Consider the following 21,982-nt stretch of genomic DNA (forward strand, 5'->3'; position numbering starts at 1 on the left):
TTGCACTGGTCAATGCCTCTGGGTCCTGAATACTAACACATCACTGAGTGTGTAACACATGTATCAGATTGGCTCACTGAGTGTTGTAGCACACATATTAGACTAACTCACTGGGTGAGTAGCACACATATCAGACTAGCTCACTGAGTGTGTGACACGGATATCAGACTAGCTCACTGAGTGTGTAACACGGATATCAGACTAGCTCACTGAATGTGTAACACGGGAATCAGACTAGCTCACTGAGTGTGTATAGCAAGGGTATCAGACTAGCTCACTGAGTGTGTGACACGGATATCAGACTAGCTCACTGAGTGTGTAACATGTGTATCAGACTAGCTCACTGAGTGTGTAGCACGGGTATCAGACGACTAGCTCACTGGGTGTGTGACACGGATATCAGACTAGCTCACTGAATGTGTAGCACATGTATTAGACTAGCTCACTGGGTGTGTAGCACACGTATCAGACTAGCTCACTGAGTGTGTAGCACACATATCAGACTAGCTCACTGGGTGTGTAACATGTGTATCAGACTAGCTCACTGAGTGTGTAGCACACGTATCAGACTAGCTCACTGAGTGTGTAACATGTGTATCAGACTAGCTCACTGGGTGTGTAACATGTGTATCAGACTAGCTCACTGAGTGTGTAGCACGGGTATCAGACAACTAGCTCACTGAGTGTAACATGGGTTTTAGGTTCCCCTGCACTGCAGTGGAGCCAAAGTCACAGCCAGTTAACCCCACACATCTGGAGAGATTCTCTATAGAGAAAGCCTGAACACTGGGAAGGAATATAATCTTTCCCTTCTTTTGTAATTCTTTTATCTTATATACGTTCACGAGAATCTTCTTTCACAATGAAATTTAAAATATGGCCTGGCATTTGCTCGTCTACAATTCCACTTCTGTATCTTCTGTAAGAAAATGGCAATGCTGGCGGAGCGAGCAGGAAGCCGTCATGGGCCCAGGAGGCCGGCTCTGCACCTAGTCTGGCACACTGCTCCTGAGTCCGGCTCCCATCCCGTGAAGCTCCACTGTCATGGTTACCTGGTTTTCGTGGCATGGGCCCTGGCAGTACTCTGTCAAGCTCTCCAGGGTCTGATTGACCAGAGCTACATTCTTCTCGTTGATGTAGAGACCCAGCAGGCCCAGGCCACCTGTGGTGCTCCCGCAGATGCAGTCCAGAAACTGAAGCGTCTCACACACAAGGTTGTGGTTCGTTTTATTGTTCTGATTCCTCAAGAAGTTCTGGAGGGGTTAAAGAGGGTGCAACTGAAGGACCGGGAACAAAACACAGAGAAGGGTGCTGGCCATGTCCAGCTCGCTCTCTCGCTCTCTCTCTCTCTCTCTCTCTCTATCTATCTATCTCTGTGTGTGTGTGTGTGTGTGTGTGTGTGTGTGTATGCGTGGACATCTTGAGTGAAGGGAGGGGACCAACAAAAGAGGGGAGTAATAAGGGAAAAGTAATGGGGGTGGCGATGTCTAAACAGAATGATATGGCTGAGGATGTCATAATAAAGCATTGTTTCTCAGAGGGAAGGAGGCAGAGAAGAGGCTGCGGGGAGGAACTGGGAGAAGAGGAAGGAAGGAAAACTATAGTTGGAAGGTAAAATAAGTTTTAGAAAAGCAAACTCTATTTTTCATGATAATTTTAAAATAAAAATATTTAAATATTGACATACTAAGTTTCTATTAGAAGAGAGACCTCTTGGGTTGTGGCAAAAGCATCTTCAGAACAGGTCATAACAAACACTGCTCCATTGTCATCATTTTAAACCAACAAAGGATGGAAGTAAGTATGAAAAGTAGAAAGGATAGGAAAACAAAATGCTAGGGGGAAGGGGTCCAACTTCCAAATGAACTACCCCCCTATCTTCACTGTGCAGTGGCTGTAAGGCCATGGTCTGAGAAACATGCTTTTCTATCAAGCTTCTCAGGGAAGAGACCTATTTCTGTGAATGACCCTAAATCTGTACACACACACACACACACACACACACACACACGACTGACTCTCACTGCCTGTTAGCACAGAAAGTGTCATAGCAAAAGCTGGAGCCTTCTCCCTGGCAGCACAATGGGCTTGGGATCATGGGAAACACCTCCGTATGTGTGGATCAGCATTGTTAAGGAATGCGGCAATAGATGAAGTTACTAAAGGAAACAGTCGAGACTGTGTATAATATATATTCTCCTGAACAGAAGATGTACATGCATGGATCAATGTTCGTACATCGAATTTTCTAGAAGAAAACAAACTGTTATTTGGTGCACTTCCTTTGGGGAATAAACTAAGGAAACAACCAAGAAGAGAAAGAGCGGGAAAGAGAGGGCATTTTCTATCTTAACGTTATTTGAATTTGTTCTTAACTATTTGTGCTTAGTGCCAAAGTAGTCTTTTGCAGTACCTGCGCCACACTCCCGTGAATGACATATCGTCAGATATTACATCATCTGCTCTGCAGTCTATGCCTACACTGTCAGGGCATGTGGGGGTAGAGCGAGCAGGTGGCACACCCTGCAGAAGCTTGATCTAAGCTGTGGCAGGCTGGTCTACATGAGCCATGCTCTCCCATCATTCCTTCCAGAGCACCCAATCGCCATGGGCAATGCTTTGTCTGAACTGCCATTTCCTGCCTTCGAATCCCGTGTTCCAGACAATAGTGCACGTGGCGTCTCACTCTGCCACTTTCCGTGTGGACAAACGCTGCTAGAACCAGATGGTCTGGTGGAAATTCAAGGTAGAGATCCTGGGTAGGGCCCACTGCAGGAACCCCAGCCAGCTCACTATAATTCATTAATAAAACTACTTCCCAGCTCTGCTAGCTAGTAGCATGGCTAAGCTGGTTGGCATGGTGGGCATGTGTCTTTCTTGGCAGCAATCTGCCCAGTGGAAACTCTTCAGGTGAGCATTCTCACTCTCCTTCAGTCTAGCCAAACAGCTCCATTTGTAGGCCTTTGCTATGCCATCATGGGCAACATATGTAGACAAACACAGTGACAGGCAAAGCTGAGGCATCCCTGGTCCACCCATCTGACAGAGGAAATGGTAGTGGTGAGATACTATGACATGGGCTACATTAATTTGCAAAGCAATTTTAACTATTATAAGAATGCTCTATATTACTTTGTTTCTAATGAAACATAAAAATATATATTGTGCTCAACAACTATGGACTCTAAAACCATGAGAGGGAGACAAGATGAAGATGATCTTCCTGAACGAACACCACAGAGGGATAGCAGATGGGGTTCAGTGGTGCTAAGATGTGAGTTCTGGACCACAGGGTAACAGTGTGTGGATTTGGTTGTTCTGGGGTTCAGCGGTGCTAAGATGTGAGTTCTGGACCATAGGGTAACAGTGTGTGGATTTGTCTGTTTGTTTGTTACTGCATGGACATTTTTCCTCTTGTTTTTCTTCCTTCCCATTTCAATAGTCTTTGTTGATTATTTCTCCAAAATTCCCTCCTAAATCCCCTATTAGTTTCCCCTGGATCGCTCTCCCGCAGGCTACAGAGCTCACCCACAGGGAGCAGAGACGCACCTGTAGCTCTCGGTTGTGATTCTCACACAGTAGCTGCAGGAACCTGAGAATGGGCCGCATAATGGTGATGGCGGGGCTCATGGTAACTTCCTCGGCAGACTTTTCCTCTGCACTTCCCGCTTCCGGTCCTGGGCACACCATGTCTATCTCTGGGTCCATCTCTCTTCTGTACACACAGTAGGCTTTGGATGTGGCTGAAGATGCCTCTGTCAACTGCCCTTTCATTCCCTCTTTCAAGTGAAGTGAAGGATCTCTCACTGAAAAGCAAGCAATAGTGGATTTCTGATTTTTTTAATTAAAAAAATAAAAAAACCCTGCAATATTGAATTCAAATTTCCCCACAGCTTAATTTTAAAATTACCTAACAAGGAGTCCAATAATTTTCTGGAAGGGACAACTGAAAACTTGACACAGCAATCAGAAGAAAAGGCCTTCATACTTAACTGGTTTCAGAATTTTCTGGTATACAAATGTATATTACAATGACACATAAGAACATGTACAAACATGTATGAATGACTTTACGAGTATATCGCAAAGGGCGGGAGAGGTGGTGTCTTAGTTGCTTTTCTATTGCTCTGATAAAACACCATGACTAAAAGGGTTTATTTCATATTGTGATATATATATCACAAGATTATTTATATGTGTGCATGTGTTGTATTAATAAGATTACATATATACACATATGCATATATATTACACACATATGTATATATTATTAATAGGATTACATGTAGAGAGAGCATATATGTAGCGATAGATCAGTCTATCTCTAAGGGAAATTAGAGCAGAAACTCAAGGCAGGAATTGAGCAGAGGTCATGGAGGAATGTTGCTTACTGGCTTTCTCCTCCTGGCTTAATCAGCCTGCTTTCTTACAGAACCCAGAACCACGTGCCCAGGGAGGCACTAACCACAGTGGGCTGAGACCTCCCACATCAATCACTAATCAAGAAAATGCCCACAGCATGACTACAGGCCATTCTTATGAAGGCATTTTCTCAATCAAGATTCCCTCTTTCCAGTTGTGTCAGTTGGCAGAATCCAACCAGGACAAATAGCTTGGCAGTTAAGAGCCCTTGCTGCTTGACCAGAGGACTAAGCTCAGCTCTCAGCACCCACGTCAGGGTGCTCATAGCATCCTGTAGCTCCAGCTTCAGGGATCCAACATTCTCTTCTGGTCTCTGTGGACACTCACACACACGTGTGGCACACACAGAAAGAACAAGAATATATCAAGAAACATATATGTGTGCACACACTTAAAAATTCCTAAAGATCTCATTAAAAATGATAAATTGCAAAATGATACTATCTCCACAGTTTGTATTTAATTGACAATAATTGGGTTATTTCAAATGCAAACACTTTAACAAATTCTGTCCTCAGAGTTTAATTTCCATGATCAGAAAGTCTGGGATTGTTTTCTTTACTGCACAGAACAAGGAAATCCAATGACTTTGATGTTGTCCACTGTTCCCACACCAATTAAACCTCATCTTAGTTTGGTCCCGCAGGGCTATTCTATGATCAAGCCCCTTCCATCCTCTATAGACGGACATCCAAACTGGAAACGCCGGAAATAATAAACCCCAGAAGCAAGATGGCAAAGCTCCCTGAGATTTAAATCTTCTTTCCTTTCTTCTCTCATGCCATCCTCCCAGGTACTCGGGAATCTCCTCACCTCTCATCCGCGGGCCCGAGGCCATGAGGTCGTTGTCATCGTCTCTCTTCTTGCTCCCTAAGTCTATGGTGTTGACGGTCACCGTGGATCTGATCTCTTTCTGAGCAGCCTTCATCCGATCATAAAGGACTTTGAAGAATTTTTCCGACTTTTTCTGCTCATGCAACTGCTTGTAGAAAGAATTCTGTGGAGAAAGCATCGTTTAAAATATCAGTTCCACAGGCAAAAAAAAAAAAGAGTGGTTTATTCTGAAATAAACACAGGTCTTATGGATAAAAGCACAGTGTGCTGCCTTTTACTGATTCGGCAAATAGACAGGCTTCCAGTGTCTCATTCCAATTAATACATACTAATAGCACATGTCATTACATTAATAATAACATGTTATTACATTAATAATAACTCAGACCTTCCACTAAATTCTAACATAGTTTATATTCTACCTGATGCATCTTCCTGCACTCATTTTTCATTATGGGTATAGTGAGTTTTCATAAGTAACCAATTCTTTCAGTCTGATAGTGTCACAAAGCTGTGCGTCGACACGACACACGTTTACTGAACGCCTACCATGTGTGGGGTTCTATATTGTTGTTACAGACAGGACAGAAAGAGTCTGGGTGCCCACGTGAGTTGGTAATCTAATGTGAAGCATGGGCACTTATGACTTATGACTACCCTGTATAAACAAGGGCTCCCTGTCAGGTGGCAATGTTTTTATTTTATGTTTTATAGCTAACTGATAGTACATTAAACTTAGGATGAGTTACCATGACAACCTGACTTATGGGAACCCACTGGTAAATAGGTATTAAGTTGTTCCGTTACTTTATAAGTAATGATGCTTTACATGTAGTTTAGGGGGAAATTGACTGGAAATAAACTCTAATTTATCATCAGTAATGATGCAGGAAGGATTCAAGATCAAAAGTGTGGTAAGATGTTCTTAGGAGACAGGGAAGTACTTAGATGATGAGCAAAGTATGTTCCATGGGTTCATCAGACAGCACAGCATCTACCCAGACACCGCATTATGGACAACAAGCAGTGTCAGCAGGAACTCTCAAGGCTCTTTGCAGGAGCCAAAAGCAAAGGGTAAACAGTGTTAGAGGTGAATAATCTGCCTCATGGAGGAGAAGAAAATGGGAGGAATGGAGGAAGGAGGCGAAGCGATGGAGTGGAGACTAGTGTATCAGCTTCCTTTCCAGTTGCCGTGATAGATCACTCTGTCAAAGGCAACTTGGGGAGACAGGGCTCATTCGCACACAGTTCTAGGTGAAAGTGGACCATGGCGAGGACATCACAGATGCAGGAGTGATGGAGGAAGGTCATTAGCTAATAAAGAAACTGCCTTGGCCCATTTGATAGACCAGCCTTTAGGTGGGTGGAGTAAACAGAACAGACTGCTGGGAGGAAGAGAAAGTAAGCTCAGACGCCATTTCCTCTCCTCTCTGGGGCAGACGTGATGAAGCTCTGACCCAGCATGGACGTAGGCTAGAATCTTCCCAGTAAGTGCACCTCGGTGCTATACACATTAATAGAAATGGGCCAGGCAGTGTTTAAATGAATACAGTTTGTGTGTTGTTATTTCAGGGTATAAGCTAGCCAGGCAACCAGGAGCTGGGCTGTGGGAAGAGGCCCGCAGCTCTTACTACAGAACAGGAGCTTAAGGCAACTGGAGCAAGCACATCCACAGTCAGTAACGAACGCAAGTCCGCTTGTGCTCAGCCGGCCTTCTCTCCTCATGCATGGCTCAGGATCCTGGCCTAAGGATGGTGTCACCCACCAAACTGGCACAATCAAGACAGTCCCCACAGACATATCCACAGGCCAGCTTCGTCCAGGTCAGTCCTCATGGAGACTCCTCAGGTGACAATTTTATGTAGCTATCCCACTGGGAAAAACAAAGGCTCACATATGGTGATCAACCACTGTCACTTGCTGGGGCTAAGAACATAGAAGGTTATCTCTGAGAAGGAGGTATTCATTGTGGCTAGAGGTACAGAATCTGGAGCCAGGCAGCATGAACACAAATGTCAGCTCTGTCTCTAAGTAACCGTGGGGCTGAGATCTGCCTGCTTCTTCTTTGGTAATCTAGGATAGTATATATTAATCACAGGCTTTAATTAATATATAAGGTTAGCTAAATTAAGGTATGTAAGAATGGTTCCTAAAACTCAATAGCCTTTATGTTATATTTTTATTTCTTTTTTCTTTTTGAGACAGCCTTACTCTTGACAGGGTCAAGCAATCCTCCTGGATGAACCTTCAGTGCTGGGATAACAAGTGTGACCCACAATAGCTAGCTTTTGTTCCTCTTATTGTGAGTGTTTGAAGTTGTAATTCCTTCTATCTGCCTCCACAAATCCACATCTGACCAAGCATATCCAGTGCAGGAAGTCTCATGAAGTAAGGACGGGATTCACTCTGGTCCAGAGTAACTGGAACAGGGCAGTTGAGATAACCCACGAACAGGGAAGGGAAATTAAGAATATTAACACAGGGCAGGAGAAATAGGTCAGTGGTTAGGAGTACTTGTTGCTCTTATAGAGGATCTATGCTTAGTTCTCAGCATCCACACAGAAGTTCATAATCCTCTGTAACTTTATGATGTGGGAGTGATTTCTTACTAATAAAGAAACTGCCTAGGCCCATTTGATAGGCCAACCCTTAGGTAGGCAGAGAAAACAGAACAGGATGCTGGGAGAAAGAAGCTGAGTCAGGAGTCGCCATGATTCTCCCACGCCAGGCAGACGCATGTTAAGATCTTCCCTGGTAAGCCAGCTCATGGGCTACACAGATTATTAGAAATGGGTTAGATTAATATGTAAGAGCTAGCCAATAAGAGACTACAGATAACGGACCAGGCAGTGTTTAAAAGAATACAGTTTCCGTGTAATTATTTCGGGCATAAGCTAGCCATGCGGGTGGTCGGGTGCCGGGGGCTCAGCCCTGCCACCGCTCCTATCACTACAGAGTGGCGCCCAGACGTGATGGGCTAAATCCACTTAAAAACCTGAGAAGGCTTAAAAATAAGGGAGAGAGAGTTTAACACAGATTTTTGCTCTTTGTTGGTGGCGTGCCATAAGGAAATTTCCTGATTCAGCAACAACAGCAGAAAAAAAGCTGCGTCATTTTAAAGTGCGGCTTCCTGGGGCTGTGCTGCCAGCATGAACTCTGGCTTTAAAGCATGTCAAGGCTTTTATGGGACTGGATGTTTGTGTTCCCGCTTGGGATCAGAGGAGAGTGCTCTGAGACCATGCCGATGGCTCAGTGCTCCCGCCTGCACCTGGGCAGATGGCAGAATCAGGCTTAGGCAGGTGGAAGAGCATGGCGGATTCCTGCCGCCATACAGAGACGCATTTTCAGACTGCACAGTGCTCTGCGTGTCAGATTTTGCTATAACTTGGATGAAAAGAGTTTCTGTGCTGCACGCTCAGTCTCAGAGTTAAACTGATGACCGCCAATGCGGACTTGCTGTGTGCCTGGAACTGTGCTCAGCTCAGGGGCACCAAATGGATCTGAGACAGGAGCAGCTGCTCCATGCTGAACTGTGCTGACCTCAGGCAGGAACTACCGTAATTACTGTAATAACGGCACAGTTAAGGTTTCAACTGGGCAGGACACAGATGGTACCGTATTCCCTGTACATGGTGCAACTTAAGTTTTTAAGAACTGCTTAACATTTTAAGAAATGCTCCTGGATAGTAAAAAATTACAGATTCACAATAAAACAGATTCAGACACTGTTGGATGAATGTACGTAGGCTTGGGAGAGAGAAGAAAAAGAATATAAAGAATAAAGTTAATGTCTTTAAAAAGAAAGGGTAAAGTCTTTAAAGAAACAGAGTACAGATAGTTAAGAGATTAAAAGAAATAAAGAAAAATAAGCCACAAAAAATGGAAAATTCACAGAGAGTCTGGATTATGTACATTGTGTTTTCTTTAAATTTTTTGACTGTAAAGGAGCTAAGTACAGAGAGACATTTCATTATATGGGCTGCTAAGCTGAACCTGCACATATGTTCTAAAGGTATCTTGACTTCGGAATTTGGGTCTAAGGATATGATGCTTTGGAAAGGGTCTTCTTTGTTTTCACAGAGGATCAGACTCTATGGATTACATTTATCCCAACATGGTATGATAGACCACACCCTCCTGAAAGGTTGCTGTGAACACCCTCAAAAAATTGCTTCGCTCAATTGCCAACTGAGATGAAACTAGCACAAAGGTTATATCATGAACGACCTAATTAATGACGCCCCTATTCAGCAGGAAGCAGTTTGGAGAGAAAAAAACTACGCCCATGTTCCCAAATATTGTTTATAAATGTTCTTTTACATTTAAAGGGGGAAATGATATAGGTATGAATAATTTGCATTGGTATGGATTTTAAGGTCAATTTTGTTATATGTATATGTATTTCTGATATTGATTAAGGTATTGTGATTGTGTAGTTCATTTAAAATGTAATGTATAATTAGAAATATAGGTTGTTAATGGATAATCATCAACAATAGTCAAGCTTGTAGTCATGTTAGATTTTCTAGATATATAGAGATATATTTCAGTTAGATAGACATTCTTCATATCTCTCAAAGACTGCAGAATATGGCATTTAAAATATTTTAATAACTTAGGACTTTTCATGACAATGAGACATGTCTGCTCCTGGTGGCACCAATCTACTTCAAGAGGAAGATGGGCATCGAAGAGGCTCATTATGGAGTTTGATAGCCATTTGTGCAAGACACTGCTCTTGCCTGGACTGATGCATAAACTGGACACAAAGAACCCGCAGAGAGAGGACTGCTGAACTTGCCTAAAGGTGAGATGATCTTTTGGGGTTCCTGCTTCATAAAAGAATTCACGAGACATTCTGCAGGACACAGCAGAAAGTGACTGAAGTCTTTGAATTTTCCTGCTTCATGGAAATGTCTCTGGATACTATGGGCCTGAAGGCCAAAGATGGATGCCCCAACGGTACAGAGAAACTTTGGGTGATTGTCCAGGCAGCGAGATGTCTCTGTCATTTCTAGAGCTTTGGATTTCTTGTTTGCTTAGGTATTATTATATCCTTCTGGAGTCTTTGATGGAGTTGAAGAATGAATAGATAGTTATAGTTTTCCTTAGTTATGATAAAAGATAAAATAGATAGAAATATTGTAACTGTAATTCTTGCTTGATAACTGTTTTGCTATATGTAATTTTACTATGTTAAAATGAAAGCCTTCTTTTTTGTTTAAAAAGAAAAAGGGGAAATGATGTGGGAGTGATTTCTTACTAATAAAGAAACTGCCTAGGCCCATTTGATAGGCCAACCCTTAGGTAGGCAGAGAAAACAGAACAGGATGCGGGGGGAAAAAGAAGCTGAGTCAGGAGTCGCCATGATTCTCCCACGCCAGGCAGACGCATGTTAAGATCTTCCCTGGTAAGCCAGCTCATGGGCTACACAGATTATTAGAAATGGGTTAGATTAATATGTAAGAGCTAGCCAATAAGAGACTACAGATAACGGACCAGGCAGTGTTTAAAAGAATACAGTTTCCATGTAATCATTTCGGGTAAAGCTAGCCGTGTGGGCGGCTGGGTGCCAGGAACGTAGCCGGGCCACTCTTTCTTACAACAACTTTAACTTCAGGGGATCCAAGTTCCTCCTCTGGCTTCCCTACATGTATGTGGTACACTTCCCGTTTACTCTCTGTTTCCTTTTTGAGGATGGAGATGTGGTCTCTCAGTTTCCTGCTACAGCTACCCGCTGCCCTGCCTCCCCAGCTAGTAAGAACTCTTCCTCAGGAGCCATAAACAAAACAAGCTCTTGCTACTATAAGCTGCTTGGTCCTCGTGTCTCATCATTGCAACAAACAGTTCTAACACAGCAGAGACACATCACTAAAGCAGGTCAGACTCAGCTGGACGCGTCACTAAAGGGGGGTCAGATTCAGCTGGACGCGTCACTAAAGAGGGGTCAGATTCAGCTGGTCTGATCTAGCCCTCTTCAAGCCACAGCACACAGCTGACATCTCGGCACCACCATGTCCCTAAATCAGACACCTAAGCAGCAGAACCTAGAGAGTGAGGTTTTCTTAGCCCACAAGAGGTTTTCTGTGCACAGATTTGTAGTAATGCTGTTTCCTCAACAGATGTGTGTGTGACTTTCGTCTTCTTCTCTTTTCTGCACGAGAGACTGAACTGGTGGCTTCAGAACTGCTATGCACACTACATTCCCAGTTCTCCTTTCTTTTTAAATTTGGGACCTGATTTCGTTACGTTTCCCAGACCGGCCTTGAGCCTGCTCCATAGCTCAGGTTTCCCTTGAACTTGGTCCTCCAGCCACAGCCTCCTGGGTAGTTGGGATGACAGATCTGTATCACTAGTCAGAGTATGTGTGGTGTGTGTGTGTGTGTATGTTGTGTGATGTGTGTGTAGTGATTGTGTGTGATGTGTATGTGTGTATGGTGTATGTGTGTGTGGTGTGTGTGTGGTGTGTGTGTGATGTGTGTGATGATGTGTGTGTGATGTGTATGTGTGTGTGTGTTGTGTGTGTATGTGTGTTGTGTGATGTGTGTATGGTGTGTGTGGTATGTATGTGGTATGTGTGTGGTGTGTGATATGTATGTGTGGTGTGTGTTTGTGGTGTGTGTATGTGATATGTGTGTGTGATATGTGATGTGTATGTGTGAAGTGTATGGTGTTGTGTATGTGTGGGGGGGTATGTATTAAAAGACTATAAAGAACTATGGAAATAAAAAAAAATAGGCTATCACCCCCTACACACATTAGAAAATGGCAAAAATTACTGGAGAGACATAATGAAAGACACACAATAAAACAAAGGGTCACAGAGAAGGCACCCAGTGAGAAACAATTGGAGTCGGGCTCCAGGAAGCAGGTGTCACATGCCCAGTTGGAAGAGGAGGCTTCATCATGACCAGTCTCTCATAAACACACCCACCACTGAATAGTTACTGGGCACTAGAGTTCCAAACACAAACACACAGCAATGAAGATCTGTTCCAAACCTCCAGGGATGTTTAATTTACTAGGAGGAATCTGGGGCACACCTGGAAAGTCACTGTGAAGTGATAGAAACACTACACAGAGCACCTGGATGTTACAGCGAGGTCACACAGCAACCAGCAGTCAGTTCTGCCCAACGGGACAAGGGGCTGAAATCAGTTCTAAGAGAAGCCATAGAGCTGAGTCCTCCAAGAGAAGGGAGCAGCGTGAAAAGTGACAGGGTGTGCCTGGGGGGCCACAAAGAGAAAGAGCAGGGGAAGGGACAGACCGAATGAGAGAGAGAGAGAGAGAGAGACAGACAGACAGACAGACAGACGAATGAGAGAGACAGCCGGAGCCTAGGAAGAAGCTCATGAGCTCAGTAGGGAGTCTATGTTACTAGGAAGAGTGATCTGAACCAGGGTGTAACACAGGGTTATAAAAAGTCACTGGAGGCAATGGAGAGAATGTTAGAGAGAAGGCAGAACGGAGCTGGGAAACAAGGTCACAGCAGAGTCAAAGGCAAGGAATTGCAACGATGGTTTGAGAAGCAGGGACTGAAGTGTTAGGGAGAAGAGATATCACCCAGGTTTGTCACCAAGGGATGACCAGTCACAGTCAAAAGTGACTTCTAGTTTTCAGTCAGACAGCCAGAAGCCATGGTACTAGTCTCGGGGAGAAGAGGATCCCTCACATGAGGCTGGAAGAGAACCTGGAGGCAGTGGTGAAGGGGTAAGGGAGCGGGGTCCAAAACCCAGGTAGTAAAGGTTCCAGAAGAACGAAGACGTTCCCAGTGATCAATGCCACAGAAACATGAGGCGAATAAAGACCAAAGGTTGGGTCTAGGAAGCAATGAGCTAGCATTTAAAAGCAGAGCCTGCAGTTCTCCTGGAGCTGGCTGGTACGGCCAGCACCCACAAGAGGATGAAGGGCGATCCCCTGGGACGACTCTCTGTCCAGAGAAATCTGCTAGATACACCCAGTGACAAATTAAAGCAAAATCTGACAGGGCTTCTGCCCGCCCTTCATGGGGAAAATAGGTTTGGGAATTTCTAGCTAGCTGGAGCTATGATTGCCTCCATGGCTTCAGAAAATATAGGAGATTGGGTTACTGAGCAACGCGCCAGGAAACTCACAAGTGATCTCTGGGAAGTTTCCAGAGCTCAGGCTTATGGAGCACACTATTGGGCGCAGAGGATGCAAGGGAAACCTGGCAGGGGTCTCCAAGGGACAGGAGTGCTGACTAGACAGGGTCAGATCCTTGGTGTACATGTGAGCACAGGGCCCAGCGCCACCGTGGAGCACGTGAGCGCAGTGCCCACCACTGTCACCGTGGAGCACGTGAGCACAGTGCCCACCGCCACTGTGGCTCCTGCTGCAGAGTGACCTTCAAGGGATGTTCTGTTTAGAGAAAGAGGAAAGCCCTATCATTTTGATAGGAAACCAAATAGGTTTATGAGGGAAATGTGATTTGTGAGGTGTTTTGTTTGTGCCAGCAAGGAGAAGCTAAAAGAATGCTTTTGCCTTGGTTTCTTTAACAAGTGAGTAAGAAACAGGAAAGACTGGAAGAGCCAGAGATCAGGGAAGACCAGAGCAAAACAAGGACGGCAGCATGCACAAACTCACAGCAGCTGTGGCCGCCTGCACACGATCAAGCCAGTGAATATTCCAGCATAGAGAGAGAAGGAGCTTGGGAGCTCTCAGCCCTGGCTTCTGGGCAGGGAGAGTCAGTCTTCTACAAGGGGGTGGCTCCCGGAAGGGTAACCATGCTCTAGAAGATGGGTCTGTACACAGCAGTACCTGGGCAGCACAAACTGGCACCCAAAGTTTATTGGGATGGCAGCAGAGAAGACACAAAGCTGGGGAGAGTAGGGAGATGGGGCAGATAAGGGAAGATTAGAGGAGTAGAGAGGGGAGATGTGAACAAAATCCACTCTATCAAGTTCTCAAAACCAAAATCCTTCTTTTAAAAACTAGAAACGACAGGTGGCACCTGGTTTTGCGTGTTTCCTCCCTCCAGCAAGGCGATGCCCAGCAAAATGCCTTCGGAAAAGATCCTGTCGTTCTTGGTGTTCACAATGACATCAATGACAAGCTCGGATGCCCCTTCCTTGTCCAGCAGACACTGGATATCCGACAAGGAAATCCCCATCTTATCCGCGTCCTGTCCAGAGAAGCCTCCTGTGATGGGGAGAAACAACAAGAAAGTAAAACTAGCAAACCGACTCTCATCACAGACATCGTCAGCAGTGGACAGCATTTCCAAGTTCTCAAGCCATAACATGGGCCACGGGAAAGTTTAGCTCAAATACAAAAAGTCCATAAAGACGGAAATTGTAAAAAGATGTCCAGTGTGTAACTCGGTGTTACTAAATGCTTTTTCTTAAAATACTCTAGAAAGAGCTACAGAGGGGGCTCAGCAGTTGCAAGCACTGGCTGCTCTTGCCCAGGACCTGGGTTTGATTCCAGCACCCACATGGTGGTTCATAACCATCTGTAACCCCAGTTCCAAGGAATCCAACAGTCAACAGCATACATGTGGTGTTGATGTAGGAGGGTTTTCTATCTATCTATTGCTTTCATTGGTTAATTAATAAAGAAACTGCTTGGCCTGATAGGTCAGAATATAGGTAGGAGGGAGGAAGAAAGCAGAGACAGTCAGACGCCATGAAGCTCCAGTCCGAGATGGACATAGGTTAGAATCTTCCCAGTAAGCCACCACTTCGTGGTCCTACACAGATTATTAGAAATGGGTTAATCAATATGTGAGAATCAGCCAATAAGAGGCTGGAACTAATGGGCCAGATAGTGTTTAAATGAATAGAGTTTTCGTGTTATTATTTCCGGGGCTAAGCTAGCCGTGCAGGAGCCCGGGTGGGATGAAAAGCAGACCTGCTCGCCTCTTCACTACATGGTATGCAGACACACATGCAGGTACTCACATATATGTATAAGATAAAAATAAATAAACCTTTATAAAACTACTCTACAAATTTTACCCTAATGTGTGTGTGACAAAACCGAAACAAACTATGCAGAGTTAAGAGGCAAAAATTCACCATGGCGCTCACCCTGTGGGTTCAGGAACCCCCAAATACACAGAAGTTTTCCTGGTGTTTTAAGTGAATATTTCACATTTGCGTCACCTAAGTCAGACAGGAGAGTAGCACTGCCGTTAAACCCTAAATGGGGAACGAGAACGTACCTCCCACTTGTGCAGTCTTGGCATAGGCCCCTGACAGAGGTCCGTTGGCGCCGACGCCATGGTCACCTTTGAAGTACCGATTCAGAAGGATTTTCCGGAGTATGCTACCCTGGAAGAGGAGAGCTGTTGTCATTTTTTAAAACAAAACTAAAGAATGTTGACAAGCTAAATGCATGTATGTCTGAAGTAAAAACGTGAGAAAAAGTTTTACACCAAATCAGTGTTTTCTGAGGGAAAGTCGCAAAGGTCCCAGGAACAGCAATAAATTTGCTTTTTACCATCAGTGAGGTGATCACAGGGCTCCCACCTCATCCCAGAACCCACCAAGCTGTATACATTAGACACACACCAACTGGGCAGCTGTGGAGCTAGCTCAGCGGGTAAAGGATCTTGTCATCCAGCCTGGGGTCCTGAGTTCAAGGCCAGTGTGGACTTGGTAGATGGAGAAACCTTCTGACTTCCACATACATGCTGTGGCATGCACGTGCACACACAATAAATGAATAAAACACTAAAGCAAACCAGTTGCATATATATGCATGTATGCATATGTGTATGCATAAATGTACATACACATTTATATTTACAGGCCAAGGAGATGGCTTAGTGGTGAAAACCCTTGAAGACAAGCCTGAGAATCCGAGCTTAATCCCTGGGATGTAGACGGGAGAGAGAAAACCGAGCTCTTACACACGTGTGCTGTGTCATGCACATGACCCCTACACACACACACACACATTAAATCAATATAATAAATGGAAGTTTACTCAATGGGAAAAGTTCATTACTGGCTGCAGATACACAGCTCACAGGCCATGAGCAAGGGCTTCACTTTTCTGTCTATTAACCCCAGCCATGTCCAAGTGCCTGCTCCACTGGTCCCCGATCCTTCCCCAATGCTTATCATGAGTTTTGCTACTCAGAATCCCACGTGTTCCTCCCCAATACTGTGACATTGGGTTCCTGCCTTTCCTGCCTCTCTCTGAGTACTCTGGTTATTCTGTTCCCAGTAGCTAGGGGCTTGCCCTGACTCCCTATGTTGGGCTTCCCCCTCCCACAACCCCTCTCCCCATTAGTGGCTTCTCTTGCTCTGTTGCACACTCAGGCCTGGCAGTCACTATGTCTCCTCCAGCCTGACCTCAACTGACTAAGCCTCTCAGTGCTTCCCTTGGATTCCTGCTCCCTGTGTGGCACTGGCACAGGAAACTAGGAAGGAACATCCCTTCTCCCTTCAACCTGCTTTCCTCTCCTTATCAGCTCATTGTAAGAGCATTGTCATCCCCCTGGCTGCTGGCTACCAGCGGCTTCTGAATCCTAGCTTTCCGTGGGAGCTTCTGGGTGCCTTTGATGCTCTATATAAACCAAACTAGGATCTGTTTCCTACATCTTCCTGTTTGCTGGAGGGCAAGGCTAGTCTTCCCTCTGCAGTCTACACACCCCCAGGAAGCCACTCCTTCAGGCACCATTCTAAGTGAAGAAGGAAGAAGTTTCCTGACTGCTAACTTGATTAGATTTAGAGTCACCATGGCAACACACCTCTAGGTGTGCCCTTGAGAGTGTTTCCAGGAAGTTTAACTGGAGAAGGAAGACCTAACCAAATAGGAACAAAACCACCTCACGGATTGGGGTCTCAGAATTTAACAAAAGGAACAGGTGTTAATCCCTCTTTGCTTCCTGCCTTCAGGTGTGATGTGGCCAGATGCTTCAGCATCCTTGTGCACCTGGCCACCCCTGCCATCAGGCCTGCACCCCCAGAGGGAGCCAGAATAGATCTCCCCAACCTGAAGGAGCGTTCATCCAGTATTTCATCACACGTCAAAGAGGAAAGAACCAACACAGCCTCCAGAGCCAACAGCGAGGTGTGTTCCTTCACTGTCCTGTGCTCTGGGACTCCAGAAGCCTTTAAAGGAGGGCAGCTGACCCCAGCAGGCTGTGCGAGCCACACACACCCATGGACATCACAGCAGATCTGTCTCACATGCAGTGAGCAACAGGATGTCCCCAGTGTAATGGTAAAAATACAATGCTGCAGGTCCCTAAGTGGTGGCAACAGGCCACGAGACCACGGTGGGCCACGAAGGCAGCCAGGTCCCAGGAGGAGCCACAGCCACTGCAAGTAAGAGACAGATGGATAGGCATGCCATGAAGAGTGAGGTTGGATATTTATTTAGTGGGTTATGGAGGGGAAAAGGAAAGGGGTGAAGAGAGAAGAGCAAAGAGGGGCCACAGGCAGCAGGCAGCAGGTCCCAAGACCACAGCAGCTCACTGAGGCAGCTGGGTCCCAGGCAGGGAGCCATATCGTGGGTGAAAGACTGAGATGGATGGGCATGTCACAAGACCGTGTCGCAGGTCTTTGAAGTTCAGGGAAGGGAGCCATGCAGTGGGTAAGAAACAGAGACATGGACAGGCACTCCATGCAGAGTGAGGTTGGATATTTATTTAGTGGATTGTGGAAGGGAAAAGGAGAGAGGGTAAGGGGAGAAGGGGGAAGAGCAGAAAAAGACACACACACACACACANTGTGTGTGTGAGAGAGAGAGAGAGAGAGAGACAGAGAGAGACAGAGAGAGACAGAGAGACAGAGAGACAGAGAGAGAGAGAGAGAGAGAGAGAGAGAGAGAGAGACAGAGAGAGACAGAGAGAGACAGAGAGACAGAGAGACAGAGAGAGAGACAGAGAGAGAGAGACAGAGACAGAGACAGAGACAGAGACAGAGACAGAGTCAGAGGGGGGAGGAGAGGAGCCACAGCAGCAGCTACCTCTTTGGGAGAGAGTCAGAAAGGGAAAGAGAGCTCAGGCCAGAAGGGGAAAGCCAAAGGAAGATCTGCTTGCCCCAGGGTCTGGGGGGTGGGGGTGAGTAGGCAGGTCTTTTCTCTTAAAGGGACATGATAGACCATTACACCTGGTGTTAAGGCCCCAAGAATTTAATGGGCATTCTGTGCCTGATTTTCTTAACAGTGGCTTTCATTTATTGATGTTTTTATTCTTGGAGCACAGACAGCCACTGACTTTTGCCTTGGATTTTCTCCCTCTAGCACCTTTTCATGTAAGGCTGCAGGACACAGAGTTGATGATGGGGCTGAGAAGAAACTGGAGGAGGAAAAGCTGACTTCCCCACTGGATGCCCCTCTGAGGGCCTTCATTAAGCCTAAGGAATTCCCTCACTGGTTCAGCAGGAGACAGCATAGGCACTATCACAAAAGACCTGGGTTCAGTTCCCAGCACCCATACATGTCAGGTGACTCATGGCTCCAGGGCTTCAGAGGGAACCTACACTCATGTACACACACACACACACACACACACACACACACACACACACACACACAATTAAAAATAGATCTTTTCAAAAACCACCCAAGGAACCCAAAAATGTTCTTAGCTAGACAAAAGAGCCATATAAATAAGTATTACTTCCTCTTTTCTTTCTTTCTTTTTTTTTTTATGGAAGGGAACTTTGTGTCAAATTAGCTCTGTCTTTCTAAGGAATGATTCTCCAAAATCAGAGACAAAGCATTTCTCTGGTATCCAGTGAACTTTTTCTCTGCCTCTCCAAATGTCAGGAGGTGTTGCTGCCGCCGCCAGTACTATTCTGAAACAGTCTCACTCTAGAGCCCAACATGGCCATCAACTCATTGCGATCCTCCTGCCTCTGCCTGCAGAGTGCTCGGGTTGCAGGCACGTACCACCGTGCCCAGCCAACACAGGTTTGAGAGTTTGCCTGTTATGCACACTAATCATGTCTGTCTCCTCCACAGACTGATGGATATAGCCCTGCAAGACAAGCTGGGTTCTATGGGGACCAAGGAAGACAGAAGTAGAAACTAAGTCCTCTTCTTGTGCAATCAGGGTCTGTGAAGAACCTGTTGAGGCAAGGTCTGGCTCCCGTGAACCAGTGTCTGTAAGAAGCTCTTATTCACACCTTTAATATAATTCTCCCCAAACTTTAAACAAGAAAGAAATATCACCCTTCAAAAGTAGACCGGATGAGGAGGAAGAAAAATGGAAGATCTGTGCATAGTGACCCCACTTGTAATCTTAGCTCATAGGACGCTGAAGCAGGAAGGTTGCCATGGATGAGAGGCCAGCCAGCACTACATAGTGAGTTCCAGGTACCGAGCGACAGAGTGAGAGACCTCGTCAAAAATAAAACACTATGTTATTATTTTAGCACTATATTTTTTTTAAAAAAATTCATTATAGGGTTAGGAGGATAAAAACCAGAGTCAAACCTGCGGCATTACACAAATAATCATCATATTTGCCAAGACGGTAAAACCCTCTTAGGCAGATAAAACACAGTCACCAAGCAAAGCCACCTTTGTGGGTCCATGCTGCATCGCCCAACAAATGTCAGAACCCACAGAATGGGGAGGGCAGTGGTTGAACTCCTTCCTGGGGCTTTGGGGAGAGGCACTTCCCAGCGTGGTCTCCGGGCCATACAGAGTGAGCAGATTCAAGGATGCCCCCGCGAGGCCAACACAGCCGAGCACACGGAAGTGCACAGAAGAGCACAGCTTTGCACGGCTGTGCATTTCCTGAGTTTATACCACACTTTCTCACAAAAGTGGAAATTTTATCTAAGATACTGAAAAGAGGGGGGAAATTATCAACTACCTCAAAATCCTAGCTTTTTGCCTATTAATCATTGTGAGGGAAAAGTCAGGGACAAGCATGTACTTACATCACTATAGAAAATGTACTCCATAATTTCATATAAAGTAGAAAACTCTATCTTGGTTTGAAGGTCAGTTTCCAGCTAAGACAGTCATCCTTACTTCAGCATGGTATACTCCAACACTGGCATGCCAAGGGCTAGCAGGCTGCTGGTGTCATCTACCAAACTCTGGTCCCTCAGCTACAAGTGCTACGTCACAGTGTGCCATGGGTCATCCATGGTCTGTCCTCTCAGTGATGGGGCATGGAGTCAGAAGCTTCAGTGTGAGACTCGTCCCTAAACCATTTTAAGTCAAATAAAACAATTGTAGAATCTGTTAGATAGTCTAGCGCCAGGCTTGTTAAATATTTCTGATTTGTGGCTGCCCCGGCAGAAACTGAGGATGGAACTGAACGCACCAAATGCCATTTGAAAAATAATTCCAGGCTGAGCTGTATGACTTCTTTGCTGAGTCTCTGGAACCACAGCAAGCACCCTCAGTGGCCTCCCACAGAAAGTGCTGGGGGAGGCCCACTAGTGAGGACTGTCCTCTGTGGCCGCCTCTCTGTCAGAGGCAATTCCAGGCCACAAGGCACAGCTCCCAACCAACATCTTCTCAGGAACACATTCCAGATGTGCAAACTGTTACAGAGCCAAGAAAACTGCGGCCACCTTCTGAAATTACAACAAAAATCTCCATAAAAAGCCCTGTCTGTAGCCAGAGGAGGCGTGCTGACAGCCTGTGGAGACACACGGACACTGCCCAGTTGCTTTGATTTCCTGGTCACTCCCTGCTACGTTAGGCTGAGTCCAAGGTATCAGAAACCAAGCAACCCAGAAACGGTTGGCTTTGGTGGACAGAATGGAGAAAAATAAGCATTTACCCTAGGAAAGTCTGAAGGCTTTTCCCTGGGAAGCAGTACACTGCTTGCCGTTTTAGACATGAACGGTGGGAGGTGAGGGCTCTAGGGTGTTCCCAAGTCCCTAAAAAGTCGACTAATGCGTTTTCCCATTAGGAGGAATCTAATCGAGGCTTATGAAATAAACAACACAACACAGCATCCTCGGACGCGGATCCTTCAAAGATGCTTAACTCGGGGTTCCCCTTAACGATGCTCAGACAGATCTGAAGCAGTAGCTGTTGGGCCTCCAGGGGCTACCACCTCATTTAATGCTAACCTTGGATGCAGATACTGGGTGTTTCTGAAGCCTTTGACTTTTGACAGTTTATCTGATTAAGAATGTCCTCTTTGGAATGCCATGGTTCTGTATCAACTCTATCCTAGTGGGATTATACTGAGCCCATCCTCACAACCAGCTACTGCCTGTGGGGTGTTCCTTGGAGGAATTGTGGACCAGCTCACAGCATTTGCCAGTCCCAGTCAGGCCCATCCAACGTGCAGTCTAGGAGAGCCACGAACGCCATTCAACACAAAATCTTACACGTATTTAGACATGTGGCAACATTTTTCTTTTTTTCCTTTTTGGTAACTCTTAAGTGGGGATGGTTGTTATAGCTGAAAACTGGCCTTCAAACTAAGATAGAAAAATTTTCACTTTATTTGAGATGATGGAATATATTTTCCATAGTGATGTAAGTAGAGTTCTCAGCCATAAACTTTGTAAATGGCAAGGTCAGACCACAACACACCTACAGGCTTGCTAGATATCCTGTTCTCTGAGTCACTTTCTCCTTTGCTGCCTTTCTCAGCTTTAGAAAGACGAGACACTCAAATGCCATCAACAGTCAGTCTGTGTTCACAGCACAGCAACCCCATGACACACAAATACACACTAGTGGCTGTCCTAAGGGCAATGGTGCCACAGCGATCCTGCTGAAAATGCTCAAGAGGTACAGGAAGGGAAACCAATGCACATTAGGGGCC

The 21,982-nt window shown here is 45.5% G+C and overlaps 1 protein-coding gene across 1 annotated transcript in view; it reads right to left on the bottom strand.

Annotated features, from left to right (window-relative positions):
• The window catches only part of Itpr2 (inositol 1,4,5-trisphosphate receptor type 2), a 391,521-nt gene that overhangs the window by 115,988 nt on the left and 253,551 nt on the right, over positions 1 to 21,982 (bottom strand). Inside the window, exons 38-42 of the mRNA XM_050164739.1 lie at positions 15,440 to 15,548; positions 14,228 to 14,415; positions 5,236 to 5,419; positions 3,550 to 3,806; positions 1,053 to 1,253 (exon numbers count right to left, since the gene is read on the bottom strand). Coding sequence (XP_050020696.1) covers positions 1,053 to 1,253; positions 3,550 to 3,806; positions 5,236 to 5,419; positions 14,228 to 14,415; positions 15,440 to 15,548 — 939 coding nt within the window. The remainder of the gene's footprint in view (positions 1 to 1,052; positions 1,254 to 3,549; positions 3,807 to 5,235; positions 5,420 to 14,227; positions 14,416 to 15,439; positions 15,549 to 21,982) is intronic.

Source organism: Alexandromys fortis, unplaced genomic scaffold (assembly GCF_014885135.2).
Source record: "Alexandromys fortis isolate MF-2015 unplaced genomic scaffold, M_Fortis_MF-2015_v1.1 scaffold_153, whole genome shotgun sequence".
NCBI lineage: Eukaryota > Metazoa > Chordata > Mammalia > Rodentia > Cricetidae > Alexandromys > Alexandromys fortis.